This window comes from Pelophylax lessonae, assembly GCF_965119305.1.
Source record: "Pelophylax lessonae genome assembly, chromosome: 7".
In the NCBI taxonomy this organism is placed as follows: Eukaryota; Metazoa; Chordata; class Amphibia; order Anura; family Ranidae; genus Pelophylax; species Pelophylax lessonae.
The window spans coordinates 155,698,241-155,714,139 of NC_138774.1; the positions used below are offsets into that span (position 1 = coordinate 155,698,241).

The 15,899-nt window shown below is 43.0% G+C and overlaps 1 protein-coding gene across 1 annotated transcript in view; it reads left to right on the forward strand.

Annotated features, from left to right (window-relative positions):
• Positions 1 to 15,899, forward strand: part of LOC309560922 (synaptotagmin-like protein 2) — a 218,634-nt gene that overhangs the window by 106,218 nt on the left and 96,517 nt on the right. Inside the window, exon 3 of the mRNA XM_082264612.1 lies at positions 14,593 to 14,744. Coding sequence (XP_082120738.1) covers positions 14,593 to 14,744 — 152 coding nt within the window. The remainder of the gene's footprint in view (positions 1 to 14,592; positions 14,745 to 15,899) is intronic.

Consider the following 15,899-nt stretch of genomic DNA (forward strand, 5'->3'; position numbering starts at 1 on the left):
TGTTCACAGCCAAAAGTGCCTAAAATTGACACATGGGCATCAGATCTGGACCATGGAGCAATGGAAGAAGACTTGGTCTGATGAATTCAAGAATAGTTTGAGGAACACAAGTTTGAGGTGTTGACTTCCCCAGATTCTCCAATATGGGATATGCTGGAAAAAAGTCCAGTCCATGTCCCCCATCTTGCAACTTACAGGACTTAAATGGTCTTCTTCTGACGTCTTGATGACAGACACCACAGCATACCTTCAGAGGTCTAGTGGAGTTCATGGCTTGACTGATTATAATGGGTGGTCATAATGTTATGGCTGATTGGTGTACAACGTACTTTAACAATACAATTTTTTAATTCTCTATGTACCCTGTAAGGCCAAAAATCTAACATATTGCAGACTACTTTTCTTAGAGGTGGTGGCTTAATTTTCTTTTCTTTTCAGGCATTTTGCCTTACCTGGTTTCACCCGTGATTCTGCCAGTAGCACACTACCTGTCCTAGGGAGATAGCGCTCACTCACTGTACTGTATCTATAAAGGAGCAGTTTGATCACCCTAGGACAATGTGTTAGGACTAAGGAACATATTCCCTTCTTCTCTTCTCTATAATTTGGGGAAGGTTTGGGTAGTTCAAAGAGCTGTAAAATGCTTTAATTGTATTTCCTAAAAAGGCCTAAAGGGGACGCATAAATGGGGTTTTCACATGCTTTGTCATTCTCACATACTACTTAGCCTATCATAATTTTGCTGAAAAGAGGGTCTTGTTTTAGAGCCTGTGGGGTAAATTGGATAGGATCGGCTTTGGTCATATTTGGGGGGGCGACCTTTGTTAAAGGGAGCTTCCAGATTTCGATAAGCACCAGGACAGGGTAGTAGGGAAGAGAGGCCCTTGGCCATGGGGGACAAGGTGCTTTACCCCTTCCCCCCCCCCCAGCAAAAAGTCTCCCTCCATGTTAACGGCATGTGGCCTGGTATGGTTCAGGAGGGGTGGGGGGTGATGGCTCCCCTCCCACCTCTCCTGGCCTGCTGGGCTCGAATAAGGGTTTAACATGTATTTTGGGGGGAATCCCATGACATTTTTTTTTACAGACATGAAGCACCTGGTATGGATTTGGGGGAGCCAGCGCTGTTTTTTTAAATGCCCGCCCTTTCGTATACATCCTGCTGTCAGCAGGGAACCCCCACTGACAAGCAGGGATGACTCGTCGTAGTTAGGATGCCGGCTCCTTAACGACCAATGACTCATTCCTGCTGCTCACAACAGGGATGAGTCATTGGTTGACCAGACACTGGCGGGTTCCGACTCCTAACAACCAGCACAATTCGCACACAAAATTGCATCAAGAAACGCATGCATTTCTATTAAAGTCTATGGACTACAAAATCACACTGCATTGCACCAAAGTAGCACAGGACCCTTCCCCAAAGTGACTGCATTAATTAAATCAGATAATTGTCTCATTTTCATTTCCTCTCTGGCATTGTATGGTCTCATACAGACATAAAAAAAGAGACTTCTCCCTCTTCTCTCTGTAAACTGTATGCATGCTCTGTTAGAGATATTCTGAAAGCAAACTGCTTCTACTATGCTCTATGATGGCTTTTAAGCGTGACTAAAGGCAAAACATTGTTTTTATTTTGGATAGTGTAAGGGAGGTTATAGGCTCTGTCAGGTTTTTCTTTTTTCTGTCTGTGTCCCATAGGGGGAGATTTCCCTTCACTTCCTGTGACTTCCTGTTTTGGCTATGGGACAGAAAGTCCCTCCAAAGTGAGGGAATCTAAATGTGTCATCATGATCACCAGATCTAGTGTCCCAATTGGAAGATTTCCCCTCTATTACTGTTCTGATGTTAACTCAAAATTTGGAATTTCATTTTTCTTTCACTTTCAATGATAACTGTAAATAGGACACATAGAGAGCGTGAATCTCCCTAACAGGGGCACAGACCGCAATAAAAAAACGAATGGGGAGACTAATCCTTCTCCACTCTGTTCAAAAAAGTGTTTTGCCTTTTAGCTACACCTTCAGCCAGGGCCGGCCCTACCATGGGGTCCCACTGGGTCCATTGGACCCAGGCGGCACGTAGAGAGGGGAAGCAAATTGACTTCCAAGATTTTTTTTTTCAGACGTTTTGTGTGTCATGGGTTTACAGCAAGTTACGGTGGCATTTCCCCATCTCATTCTGCCCCATGTAGTGCAAACTGATGAGTATGAGGAGGTGCAGCGTCTCCTCCGGGGGAACGTCCCTAGCTTGATTGTGGTGTGCACCATGACATCAGACATCGGCGCACTCCATCTCAAGCAGGGCATGCTGGATCTTCTAGGGCGGTGGCCCCGGCAGACAAGGAGTGACAGGAGGACTGAGGACAGGCAGTGGGTGTTTGGTTGACTGGTCCGGTGGTGAGTTATGGAAGAAGATAATAGTATATATTATATTTTCTAATTTTAAAATTTATGTAAATTAATGAATGTGTGGGCCTTTTGGTGGGCAAGATTTGTTTTTTTTTTTTTTTTTTTTGGGGGGGGGGGGGGCAGCATTTTATTCTTGGACCCAGGCAGCACAATGCCTTGAGCCAGTTCTGCTTTCAACTCTTTGGCCCTTTCACACAGTATTGATAAAATAAATTGGCGCTAAAATCACAAATATAAAGCAAAATGAAATAAATACCCAAATATTGGTGATATAATACACAAGTCAATCAAATGTGAATAGATAATGAGATGGTGTAGTGAAAACAACTCTCCACTTGATAGAAGGATATATAGATAGATATATATACATATATATACAGTACAGACCAAAAGTTTGGACACACCTTCTCATTCAAAGAGTTTTCTTTATTTTCATGACTATGAAAATTGTAGAGTCACACTTCAAGAGGTAGTCACCTTAAATGGTCTTCCAACAGTCTTGAAGGAGTTCCCAGAGATGCTTAGCACTTGTTGGCCCTTTTGCCTTCCCTCTGCGGTCCAGCTCACCCCAAACCATCTCGATTGGGTTCAGGTCCGGTGACTGTGGAGGCCAGGTCATCTGGCGCAGCACCCCATCACTCTCCTTCTTGGTCAAATAGCCCTTACACCGCCTGGAGGTGTGTTTGGGGTCATTGTCCTGTTGAAAAATAAATGATGGTCCAACTAAACGAAAACCGGATTGAATAGCATGCCGCTGCAAGATGCTGTGGTAGCCATGCTGGTTCAGTATGCCTTCAATTTTGAATAAATCCCCAACAGTGTCACCAGCAAAGCACCCCCACGCCATCACACCTCCTCCTCCATGCTTCACGGTGGGAACCAGGCATGCAGAGTCCATCCATTCACCTTTTCTGCGTTGCACAAAGACACGGTGGTTGGAACCAAAGACCTCAGATTTGGACTCATCAGACCAAAGCACAGATTTCCACTGGTCTAATGTCCATTCCTTGTGTTCTTTAGCCCAAACAAGTCTCTTCTGCTTGTTGTTTTTCTTTAGCAGTGGTTTCCTAGCAGATATTCTACCATGAAGGCCTCATTCACACACACACACACACACACACACACACAGTCTCCTCTTAACAGTTGTTCTAGAGATGTGTCTGCTGCTAGAACTCCGTGTGCCATTGACCTGGTCTCTAATCTGAGCTGCTGTTAACCTGCGATTTCTGAGGCTGGTGACTCGGATGAACTTATCCTCCGCAGCAGAGGTGACTCTTGGTCTTCTTTTCCTGGGGCGGTCCGCATGTGAGCCAGTTTCTTTGTAGCGATTGATGGTTTTTGTGACTACACTTGGGGACACTTTCAAAGTTTTCCCAATTTTTCGGACTGACTAACCTTCATTTCTTAAAGTAATGATGGCCACTCGTTTTCCTGTACTTTGCTGCTTTTTTCTTGCCATAATACAAATCCTAACAGTCTATTCAGTAGGACTATCAGCTGTGTATCCACCTGACTTCTGCACAACACAACTGATGGTCCCAACCCCATTTATAAGGCAAGAAATCACACTTATTAAACCTGACAGAGCACACCTGTGAAGTGAAAACCATTTCAGGGGACTACCTCTTGAGGTGTGACTCTACAATTTTCATAGTCATGAAAATAAAGAAAACTCTTTGAATGAGAAGGTGTGTCCAAACATTTGGTCTGTACTGTGTATATATATATATATATAATTATGTGCATTAAAACACATACATTTCAACGTGACAATGAATTCACAATGTGAGAGAATATGTAAAAGTTCTGAGGTTTCAGTCATAAACCAAAAAGTGAAACTAAATATATAAAATATATTAAATAGGTTTGAATGAAGTCCAATGAGTCCATGATAATATTGTAGTTGAAGAGAAAAACAAAATGATGTTGCCTGTGTGTCACACAGATCCCAAAACCAACACAGATCATCGGCTATAGGTGCAATGGCCGCTCACCTCACTGAGGAAGAGATATCGCATTAAGATCACTCCAAAACAGGAATATAAACAAACTCTTCCTCCTTGGTGGTAATCAGACTCACATAAGGGATAATAACCTCCATGTAATACACTCCTACAGTTCCTCACCGCATCTCATGCAAAGATAAAATTGAGGCTCCATAGTGTAATAATATCAGGGTAGGCTTTATTAAAAAAACAAGTAACTTACAGTTAAAACCAATGTAGCATGTGGAATGAAGACCAGTGGTGTCTCCAGAAGGCGTCTGGCACACAATACATTAAACTTCCGGTTTCGGTCGAAAACCGGAAGTGACATCACCCGTCTCCTTACCGATGCGTTGCGTCACAAATTAAGTGACTTTTTCGAACAGGAAGTTCTCTGTATTGTGTGCCAGATGGCTTCTGGAGATCCCTGCTGGTCTTCATTCTACATGCTACATTGGTTTTAACTGTGTTACTTGTTTTTTAATAAAGCCTACCCTGATATTATTACACTATGGAGCCTCAATTTTATCTTTGCATGAGATGCGGTGAGGAACTCCGTTACACATAGAAGTGTATTACATTGAGGTTATTACCCCTATTTGAGTCTGATTACTAATAAGGAGGAAGAGTTTGTTTATATTCCTGTTTTGGAGTGATCCTAATGTGATATCTCTTCCTCAGTGAGGTGAGCGGCCATTGCACCTAGCCGGTGATCTGTGTGTTGGTTTTGGGATCTGCGTGACACACAGGCAACACGTTTTTGTTTCTTTTCTCTTCACCTGCAAAATTATCATGGACTCATTGGACTTCATTCACACTTATTTAATATATTTTATATATTTCGTTTCACTTTTTGGTTTCTGACTGGAACCTCTAAACTTTTTTTATATTCTCTCACATTGAGAATTCATTGTCACTTTGAAATGTATGTGTTTTATTGCACATATTTATTATTTATTTATATATATCAAGTGGAGAGCTGTTTTCACTACACCATCTCATTCTCTATTCACATTTGATTGATTTGTGTATTATAGCACCAATATTTGGGTATTTATTTCATTTTACTTTATATTTGTGATTTTTAGCGCCAATTGTCAGTTTACATCCATTTTTCCGATCTGTTTTTTTAACGGAAGAAAAATAGAGCTTTGATCAGTTAAAAAAAAAAACTGATGACGGATGTGGATGTAAACTGATGTAAAAAAATGGATGATCATCCATTTTACATCAGTTTTTCCATAGAGATGCATTGATGTCCATTTTTCATCCGTCAACAGATGGATGAAAAATGGACAAACGGACAGCATGTGTGAAAGGGGCCTTCGTTACACTTTCAACCCTTAGCAGAAATGGTCAGGTTGAGCAAGTACTTTTTATTAGGCCTTGCTCACACTAACTTCAGTTTGTATACAGTAAGACCAGTGTGAACCGCAAGCTTTGAAAAATCATTTGCAAAGCCATCAGCAAGTGTTGTAAAAGATTTTAAGGTTCCATTCAATTCCAGTTTGGAAATGTTTAACACCGTTTTTTAAAGCTTGTTTTTAAGGTGTTAAAAAAAAAAAATATATATATATATATATATATATATATATATATATATATATATATATAATGTATGTGTGTGTACGTATATGTGTCTATATATACACACACAATATTATTGCAGCTCTGTAGTACATGCACATTTCCCTAGCTTTTATCCCTTTAACCACTTGTGTTCTAACTTGTATTAACTGCTTATTACTGGCAATTCTTATAACAAAACTCCACTTTTGCTGAAAAAACAAAATATTCCCCTCTGGGTGATCTATGTACATTTGAATATAATATAAATACAGCGCAATCTCATCTGTGTATATCCAAAGATTGTTACACATGTGTAAATATTTCTAAAGTGTGAATCAATATTGATACATAGTGACTGAATCGCATACATGAACCCAGAGTGAAATAAAACTATGTTTCAGTTTAAAACGTGACTATTAACAAAACAAAGCAAATGAAAGGAACCAGAGTCCTCCAGTGATATTGAGAGCCCACACTAGCGCGACTTGTGAGGCAACTTGTGTAGCCCCAGGTCACTTGACATAACAAAAGCAATGTTAATCAATCAGTGCCGTCTTAATTGGCACTACTGAAGTTGCTCCAACTTCAGAAAAGGGTCCTGTACTACTTTGAGGCGACCTGTGATCCGACTGTCCCATATACTTCAATGGGAGTCGCCTCCTTATCTTAATTGAAGCGACTTGTTATCAGACTTTCCAGGAAGAAGAAAGAGATTAGCCAGGCATTCCCCACATTGCAGCCATGCCTATAATGGAATATATATACCATTACATATATATATGTATATGTAATGGTATATATATATATTCCATTATCTCTGCTTGGTCTGTGTGAGTGGCACTGGTGGACACCGATAAGTGGCACTGGTGGACACTGATAAGTGGCACTGGTGGACACTGATAAGTGGCACTGGTGGACACTGATAAGTGGCACTGGTGGACACTGATAAGTGGCACTGGTGGACACTGATAAGTGGCACTGGTGGACACTGATAAGTGGCACTGGTGGACACTGATAAGTGGCACTGATTCGTGGCACTGATTCGTGGCACTGATTCATGGCACTGATACGTGGCACTGATTCATGGCACTGATACGTGGCACTGATACGTGACACTGGTGGACACTGATTCGTGGCACTGATACGTGGCACTGATACGTGGCACTGATTCGTGGCACTGATTCATGGCACTGATACGTGGCACTGATACGTGGCACTGATTCATGGCACTGATTCATGGCACTGATACGTGGCACTGATACGTGGCACTGGTGGACACTGATTCGTGGCACTGATACGTGGCACTGGTGGACACTGATTCGTGGCACTGGTGGACACTGATATGTGGCACTGATACGTGGCACTGGTGGACACTGATACGTGGCACTGATACGTGGCACTGATACGTGGCACTGATACGTGGCACTGATACGTGGCACTGATACGTGGCACTGATAGGTGGCACTGGTACGTGGCACTGGTGAACACTGATTTGTGGCACTGATACGTGGCACTGGTGGACACTGATACGTGGCACTGGTGGACACTGATTAGTGGCACTGATACATGGCACTGGTGGACACTGATTCATGGCACTGATATGTGGCACTGATGGACACTGATTCGTGGCACTGATATGTGGCACTGGTGGACACTGATATGTGGCACTGATTCGTGGCACTGATACTTGGCACTGGTGGACACTGATACGTGGCACTGGTGGACACTGATACGTGGCACTGGTGGACACTGATACGTGGCACTGGTGGACACTGATTTGTGGCACTGGTGGACACTGATATGTGGCACTGATACATGGCACTGATACGTGTCACTGGTGGACACTGATACGTGGCACTGATACGTGGCACTGGTTGACACTGATTCGTGGCACGATTGGACACTGATTCCTGGCACTGATATGTGGCACTGGTGGACACTGATTCGTGGCACTGGTGGGCAGTGGCACTGGTGGACACATACGTGGCACTGGTGGGCAGTGGCACTGGTGGACACTGATACGTGGCACTGGTGGGCAATGAGGAAATGAGTAAAAAAAAAACAGAAAAGGGGAATTGGGTCACAACACATCATATTCTGATTGGCCAAACACAAAGTCCTCTGTCATATAAGTCCTGCAAAATAATTCACAAGTCGCTGTAAAAAGTCGCTCCGACATGGGCCGACTTTATGGTCGTGGCAGTGTGAACCGGAACTAGTAATTCTGCCACCTCTGTGTAAAGTGGTTAACTCAAGAACAGGCGCTCAAAACGAATTCACCACCAGTGACTCCTAGCAGCTCACCTCCAACTTTGACTCCTGTTTCACCAGAGAGTCAAAGTACGCTGTTCCCCAGGATAACCTGGCTCAGGATAGATGGATAGAGGTCTCTAGATGTGTCAAGATCCCAAAACTTTTATTTAGACACAAATATAAAAAGAGCTCACTCACATAGTACAGCATTAGGCCATGCCAGCTGTATTAGGCTCGTGATATCAAACCAGTGGCTCACAGCCATCAGATCGTTGATGGTCATGGGTAAAATCAAATCCAGAGGCAGGAGCTGACATTTTGATTTTACCCACATCCCTTTAGACGAGATTTCCTATTGGGAATATTTCACCAAGAATTACATTTTTGTTGCAGGGGATGCCAGAAATTTGACTAGGCAGACTTCTGGGAAAATTGGTGAGCCAATCACACAAGCAGTAGATGATGTTTCTGGGGGTGGTCAGTACACCTCCAGGTAGCCATATTGCATTGCATTTTCCGAAAATTGCAGAGCTTCAGATTGAAAAGGAAAGGTAATTTTGATTAACATGCAATTGCAATATGACTTGTGCTGCAATTGTATACGCAATATTTTTTCTTTTTTGAACAGGTAGAGCGGTCTGTTGCTTTTTTGGTAGTGTTTAATAACTGCTGATTTTGTTAAGTTACTCTATATAGTATTTGCACTTTATTAAAAGTATAAAAAAAAGTTTTCCACTGGTATATTTAACAGACCAGAAGGGAGCAAATAAAAGAAGTTTGTGGTTAGGGTTTACATATACTAATGCCTCGTACACAGATAATCAAACGACTAATCGTTCGCATTTTGTTGCATGATACTAATATCGTACTTAGCAATGCGTACTTAGCATATGATTTTTTTCGTACGATTCTGGAAAAGCTTCCTGGTTGCGTAGCTACGTATCAGATAGTGCAAAACAAAAACAATGTCAGCCAGGCTTTTTTGGGGTTATTTTTGTGTTTCTGATCATGCCTGGTCCTTGGCTACCGTTTTTTAGCGGACGCATGCTGTACTGATTAAACGATTGTCGTTCACTAGGCTATCGTACGACAGAAGTTTTCGTGTTTGTCCCTTCGGATTTTGTTGGACAAACTGTCGTGATCGGCTGTCAAAAGCTGTGTACTAACCATCAGATTATCGTGCGATCAAGTCGAAAGCGATTTTTTTTGTACGATTATCTGAACGCGTGTACGACGCATAAAAGTGATAGTAAACGGCAAAAAAGAAAAAAAAATTGTATGCATCGCATATTAGCACATTATGAAAAACGTACCTTAAAACTAAGCCCTCCAGCGGTATACTGTTACCGTTGGCAGGGCTGCCATCTTCACCCGGTATTCCTTCTGGATGATGTAAAAATCGAATGATGTAAGAAAAAATCATCTGTGGAATAATCCTCTAAAATCCTTTTAGATTCAAAAATACATTTTACAGGTGCATCTCAAAATATAAGAATATCCTCAAAAAGTTTATTTCAGTAATTGAATTCAAAATTTGAAACTCCTATATTATATAGATTCAATACACACACACACACACACACACACACACACACACACACACACACACACACACACACACACTTCACTTATGATGTTTTTCAAGCATTTCTTTCTTTTAATTTTGATAATTATGGCTTACAGCTAGTGAAAACCCAAAATTCAGTGTATCTAAAAAATCAGAATATTACAAAAGACTAATAAAAAAAAAAAAAAAGGATTTTTAACCACTTGCCTTCTGTGCACTTAAACACCCTTCCCATCCAGGCCAATTTTCAGCTTTCAGCGCTGTCACACTTTGACTGACAATTGCGCGGTCATGCTACACTGTACCCATATGAAATTTTTATCATTTTTTTCACACAAATAGAGCTTTCTTTTGGTGGTATTTAATCATCTCTGGGTTTTTTATTTTTTACAAAAAAAAAGAATAAAGACAAAAAATTTTGAAAAAAAAAAAAAAGTTTTTCTTATTTTCTGCGAGTAAATTTTGAAAATAAATTTTTCTCCTTCACTGATGTGCGCTGATGAGGCGGCACTGATGGGCACTGATAGGCTGCACTGATGGGCACTGATGAGGTGGCACTTATGGGCACTGATGAGGTGGCACTTATGGGCACTGATGAGGAGGTACTAATATGCCGCACTGATGAGCACTGAGAGGCGGCACTGAGAGGCAGCACTGAGAGGCGGCACTGATGAGCACTGATAGGCGGCACTGCTGGGCACTGATAGGCGGCACTGCTGGGCACTGAGAGGCGGCACTGCTGGGCACTGAGAGGCGGCACTGCTGGGCACTGAGAGGCGGCACTGCTGGGCACTGAGAGGTGGCACTGCTGGGCACTGACAGGTGGCACTGCTGGGCACTGAGAGGCGGCACTGATGGGCACTGATAGGCGGCACTGATGGGCACTGGCGGATGGCACTGGACACTGACGGGTGGCACTGATGAGCGGCACTGATGGGCAGCACCATCAGTGCCCACACTCAGTGCCCATAGTGCTGCCAGTCAGTGCTCATCAGTGCCTAGATGAGCAGGCACTGATGGGCACTGACTAGCAGCACTATGGGCACTGATTGTGGGCATTGATGGGGGGCACTGATGGCGGGCACTGTGGGCACTGATGTGGGGGCACTGTGTATGTGTTTTTACCTTTTAGTAATCAGGGCACTGGTGATCGGTGCCCTGATTACATTGCTGTGTGTCCCCAGCGGCTGTCGGCTCCCCCTCCTTCCTCACACTGCAGGCTCCGTGTGAGGAAGGAGCGCCGGCGATGAGAGATGATCTCATATGTTTACATATGAGATCATCGCTCATTGGACGGCCAGATCACGTGGTGAATGGCCGCTGTGATTGGCCATTCACCACGATCTGTGATCGGCTGTGTCCAAGGGACACGGCCGACACAGATTTTCCCCGCAGCGCGCTCGCGGGAGCGCGCTGGGGGCGTGTCACTGGGAGGCCGTTTAAAAACGGCCTCCCGAAAATTCGAGTCCGCGCTGCAGCCGTATATAGGCTGTAGCGCGGACGGGGGGAGGTTAATACAGAAATGTTGACTTGGTATATCCTTGTACATTATAATATGTACTCAATACTTGGTCAGGGGTCCATTAGCATGAATTGCTGCATCAATGCGGCGTAGCATGGAGACGATCAGTCTGTGGCACTGCTGTGGTGTTATGGAAGCCCAGGTTGCTTTGATAGTGGCCTTCGGCTTGTCTGCATTGTTGGGTCTGGTGTCTCTCCTCTTCCTGTTGACAATACCCCAAAAATTCTCTATGGGGTTTTGGTCAGGCGAGTTTGCTGGCCATTCAAGCACAGTGATACCATGATCATTAAATCAGGTATTGGTACTTTTGGCAGTGTGGGCAGGTGGCAAGTCCTACTGAAAAATTAAATCCGCATCTCCATAAAGCTGGTCAGCAGAGGGAGGCGTAAATGCTAGAATTCATTAGATTAAACTCTCTAGAATTTTCTGGTAGAGGGCTGCATTGAGTTTGGACTTGATAAAACACAGTGGAACAACACCAGCAGATGACATGGCTTCCTAAATCATCACTGACTGTGAAAACTTCACACTGGGCCTCATGCAACTTGGCTTCTGTGCCTCTCCACTCTTCCTCCAAAATCTGGGACCTTCATTTCCAAATGAAATGCAAAGCTTTTGACCACTGAGCAACAGTCCAGTCCTTTTTCTCCTTAGCCCAAGTAAGACGTTTCTGATGTCTCTGGCTTAGGAGTGCCTTGACACAAGGAATGTGACAGTTGAATCCCATGTCCAGGATACGTCTGTGTGTGGTGGCCCTTGAAGCACTGACACCAGCCATAGTCCACTCACTCCTTGTGACCCCCCCCCAATTCTTGAATTAACTTTTGCTTCACAATCAGTGACTGTCTTTTGGACAACTGTCAAGTGGAGGTGCGCATCTTCAGTGGTCTCACGATTCGATTATGCTTATCCTGTCAGCGATTGGACTCGATTCTTCGATGCATCATGATTGCTGCCCATGGCTTTCATCAACAAATTCAAACAGTAAGAGGAACTGAAGGATGGAGGAATCAAAAGAAGGATGGAAGAGTCTGGGGATAGGGAAGGAGGAATCCATGAATAGGGAAAGGAAGGATGGAGGAGTCTGGGAATAGGGAAGGAGGAATCCATGAATAGGAAAGGAAGGATGCAGGAGTCGGGGGATAGGAAAGGAGGAATCCATGAATAGGAAAGGAAGGATGGAAGAGTCTGAGGATAGGGAAGGAGAAATCTGTGAATAGGAAAGGAAGGATGGAGGAGTCTGGAGATAGGAACTAAAGGATGGAAGAGTCTGGGGATAGAACTGCAGGATGGAGAGGTCAAGGGATAAGAATTGATAGATTGAGGAATTCATGAATAAGAAAGAAAGGATGGAAGAATCTGAAGATAGGAATAGAAGACTGGAAAAATTGTTGCTCTACATAAAGATGGCCTAGGCTATAAGAAGATTGCCAAGACCCTGAAACTGAGCTGCAGCACGGTGGCCAAGACCATACAGTGGTTTAACAGGACAGATTCCACTCAGAACAGGCCTCGCCATGGTTGACCAAAGGAGTTGAGTACACATGCTCAGCGTGCTATCCAGAGGTTGTCTTTGAGAAATGGATGTATGAGTGCTGCCAGCATTGCTGCAGAGGTTGAAGTGGTGAGGGGCCAGCCTGTCAGTGCTCAGACCATACGCCACACACTGAATCAAATTGATCTGTATGGCTTTCATCCCAGAAAGAAGCCTCTTTTAAAGATGATGCACAAGAAACCCTGCAAACAGTTTTCTGAGGACAAGCAGACTAAGGATATAGATTACTGGAACCATGTCCTGTGGTCTGATGAGACAAAGATAAACCTATTTGGTTTAGATGGTGTCAAGCTTGTGTGGCGGCAACCAGTGGAGGAGTACAAAGACAAGTGTGTGGTGGTGGGAGTGTCATGGTCTGGGGCTGCATGAATGCTGCCAGCACTGGGGATCTACAGTTCATTGAGGGAACCATGAATGCCAACATGTACTGTGACATACTGAAGCAGAGCATGATCCCCTCCTTCAGATACTGGTCAGGGCAGTATTTCAACATAACGACCCAAAACACACCTCCACGACAACCACTGCCTTGCTAAAGAAGCTGAGGGTAAAGATAATGGACTGGCCAAGCATGTCTCCCGACCTAAACCCTACTGAGCATCTGTGGGGCATCCTCAAACAGAAGGTGGAGGAGCTTAAGATCTCTAAAATCCACCAGCTCCGTGATGTCATCATGGAGGAGTGGAAGAGGATTCCAGTGGCAACCTGTGAAGCTCTGGTGAACTCCATGCCCAAGAGGGTTAAGGCAGTGCTGGGAAAAAAGGGGGCCACACAGAATATTGACACTTTGGGCCCAATTTGGACATTTTCACTTAGGGGTGTACTCACTTTTGTTGCCAGCGTTTTAGACATTAATGGCTGTGTGTTAAGTTATTTTGAGAGGACAGCAAATTTACACTGTTATACAAGCTGTACACTCACTACTTTACATTGTAGCAAAGTGTTGTCACATAAAAAAATATAATAAAATATTTACAAAAATGTAAGGGTTGTACTCACTTTTGAGATACTGTGTATATGTATATATAAATCAGTGAAATGACTGAAAGAAATCTTCTTTGTATTCAAAGTAATTCCAATGCTGAGTGTACTGTGTTCAAACCATTCACCAGAAAAATGTTTTCTGGTGAATGGTTTGAATTGAACAAAGTACACTCAGCAACTTTTTGAATTGAATTACTGAAATAAATTCACTTTTGATGATATTCTAATTTTTTAAGATGCACCTGTACATTTTCTACATTAAAAAAAAAAACATTCTACAATAGGAACCTTCTAACAGCCAAGTATGATGATGATAGTGTCGGGAACTGGGAATGTTTGACTGCAACAGGGCCTCGGCACCTTGCTATTATTAAAAAAAAGAAAATGTCAATCTTTGCAAAAGGAGAACATTAGGTCACAATTAGTCTATGAACTGGAGCTGAAATGCTGCTGGACATCCAACATGACAATAAACCGAAATGTGTATTTGTGCATATATAGATGATTATTATTATTATAATTATTATTATAATACAGGATTTATATAGCGCAGTGCTTTACAATATGAGGGAAGACAATACAGTTCCAATACAATTCAATACAGGAAGAATTAGAGGGACCTGCTCGTTAGAGCTTACAATCTAGAAGGGAGGGTCAAGTGAAACAAAAGGCAATAACTGTGCCTTAGATCTGAAATTAGATAAAACTGAAGTGTTGTGGTGGGCACTAATGCAAAATTCACTTTTTAGACGTGTTCAGGGGTCTATCAAAGATGAAAAGAAGAAAAAGTTTGTAACTGGAGAGTGGTTTCATGATGTCAAGTCAAACAGATTCCAAGAGGATCTACAAGGCTCAGATCTACTTAGAGCATCAATAAGAAAGAAAAAGAATCAACCTCAGAGTAAGTTCCTTTTACTTATTTACACTGCTAATGGATTAGAGACTGTGTGCTTAGTATCATTTTAAGGGCAAGTGGGCAGGTGTATTTCTCTGCTTTTTACCCCTACACACATCAACGTGGATGCAAAAAAGTAATTAAAAGGCAACTCAAACACTCGTAAAAATTATTTCTAAAAGGAAAAATAAAAATGTCTGCCACCATTTTGACCTAAAAAGTTACAACAGTTTTCTTTTCTAGGGTCCATGCATACTGGCTTAAAAAAACGCTGCTTCTAGAGGAGCTTAGCCTTTTGCCTGTTGAAGCAGCTCATGTTATCCTATGTGTCCATGTACAGTACATTAGGATGTTTGGAGGCATATTTTAAGCTCATTGTTTAGAGGCAGAAAAAAAATCTTTTGGCTTTCTTTTTGAGAGCAGCTTTCTGGCAGAAAAAAATGCTGAACACCTGTACAAAAATGCTCTATATGAGAGGTTGTTTTATGCTAAAAGAACAAGCGCAGTGTACATAGACCCTTATACTTATTACTGAATTTACATGTGCTGATATTTTATTTTTTAGACTAATATATCACCAGGAGGAGGACATGGTAAGTTTAGTTGAGATATTTATCACATTTGACAGTAATACTGTATATACTCGAGTATAAGCCAAGTTTTTCAGCATGTTTTTTTATGCTGAAAAAGCCCCACTCGGCTTATACTCGAGTCACTGGCTCACTTACTTTTTAAAAATGGTGACGCCCGGCGCCAACATGTCATCATGCATGCGCCGTCTGCCCGGGAATAGTCAAACGTGTACGGGCTTTCCCGAGCAACGGCGGCACATGTGCTGTGACGCGTTGGTGCCTGGCGGTGCCATTTTTAAATCTAAGGCGCCTCACTGACAGGTAAGTGAGACTCCTCCACAGCCCCTGCATTTCCTCATGCAGTGCTGCGGGCATGGTACAGGACATTCTCCTGTACCATGCCCGCAGCACTGCATCTCCTCTGCCATGCCTGTATCTACTGTGCCATGCCTATACCATCACCTGTGCCATGCCTATACCATCACCTGTGCCATGCCTATACCATCACCTGTGCCATGCCTATACCATCACCTGTGCCATGCCCTGTGCCATCTCCTGTGCCATGCCTGTGCCATCTCCTGTGCCATGC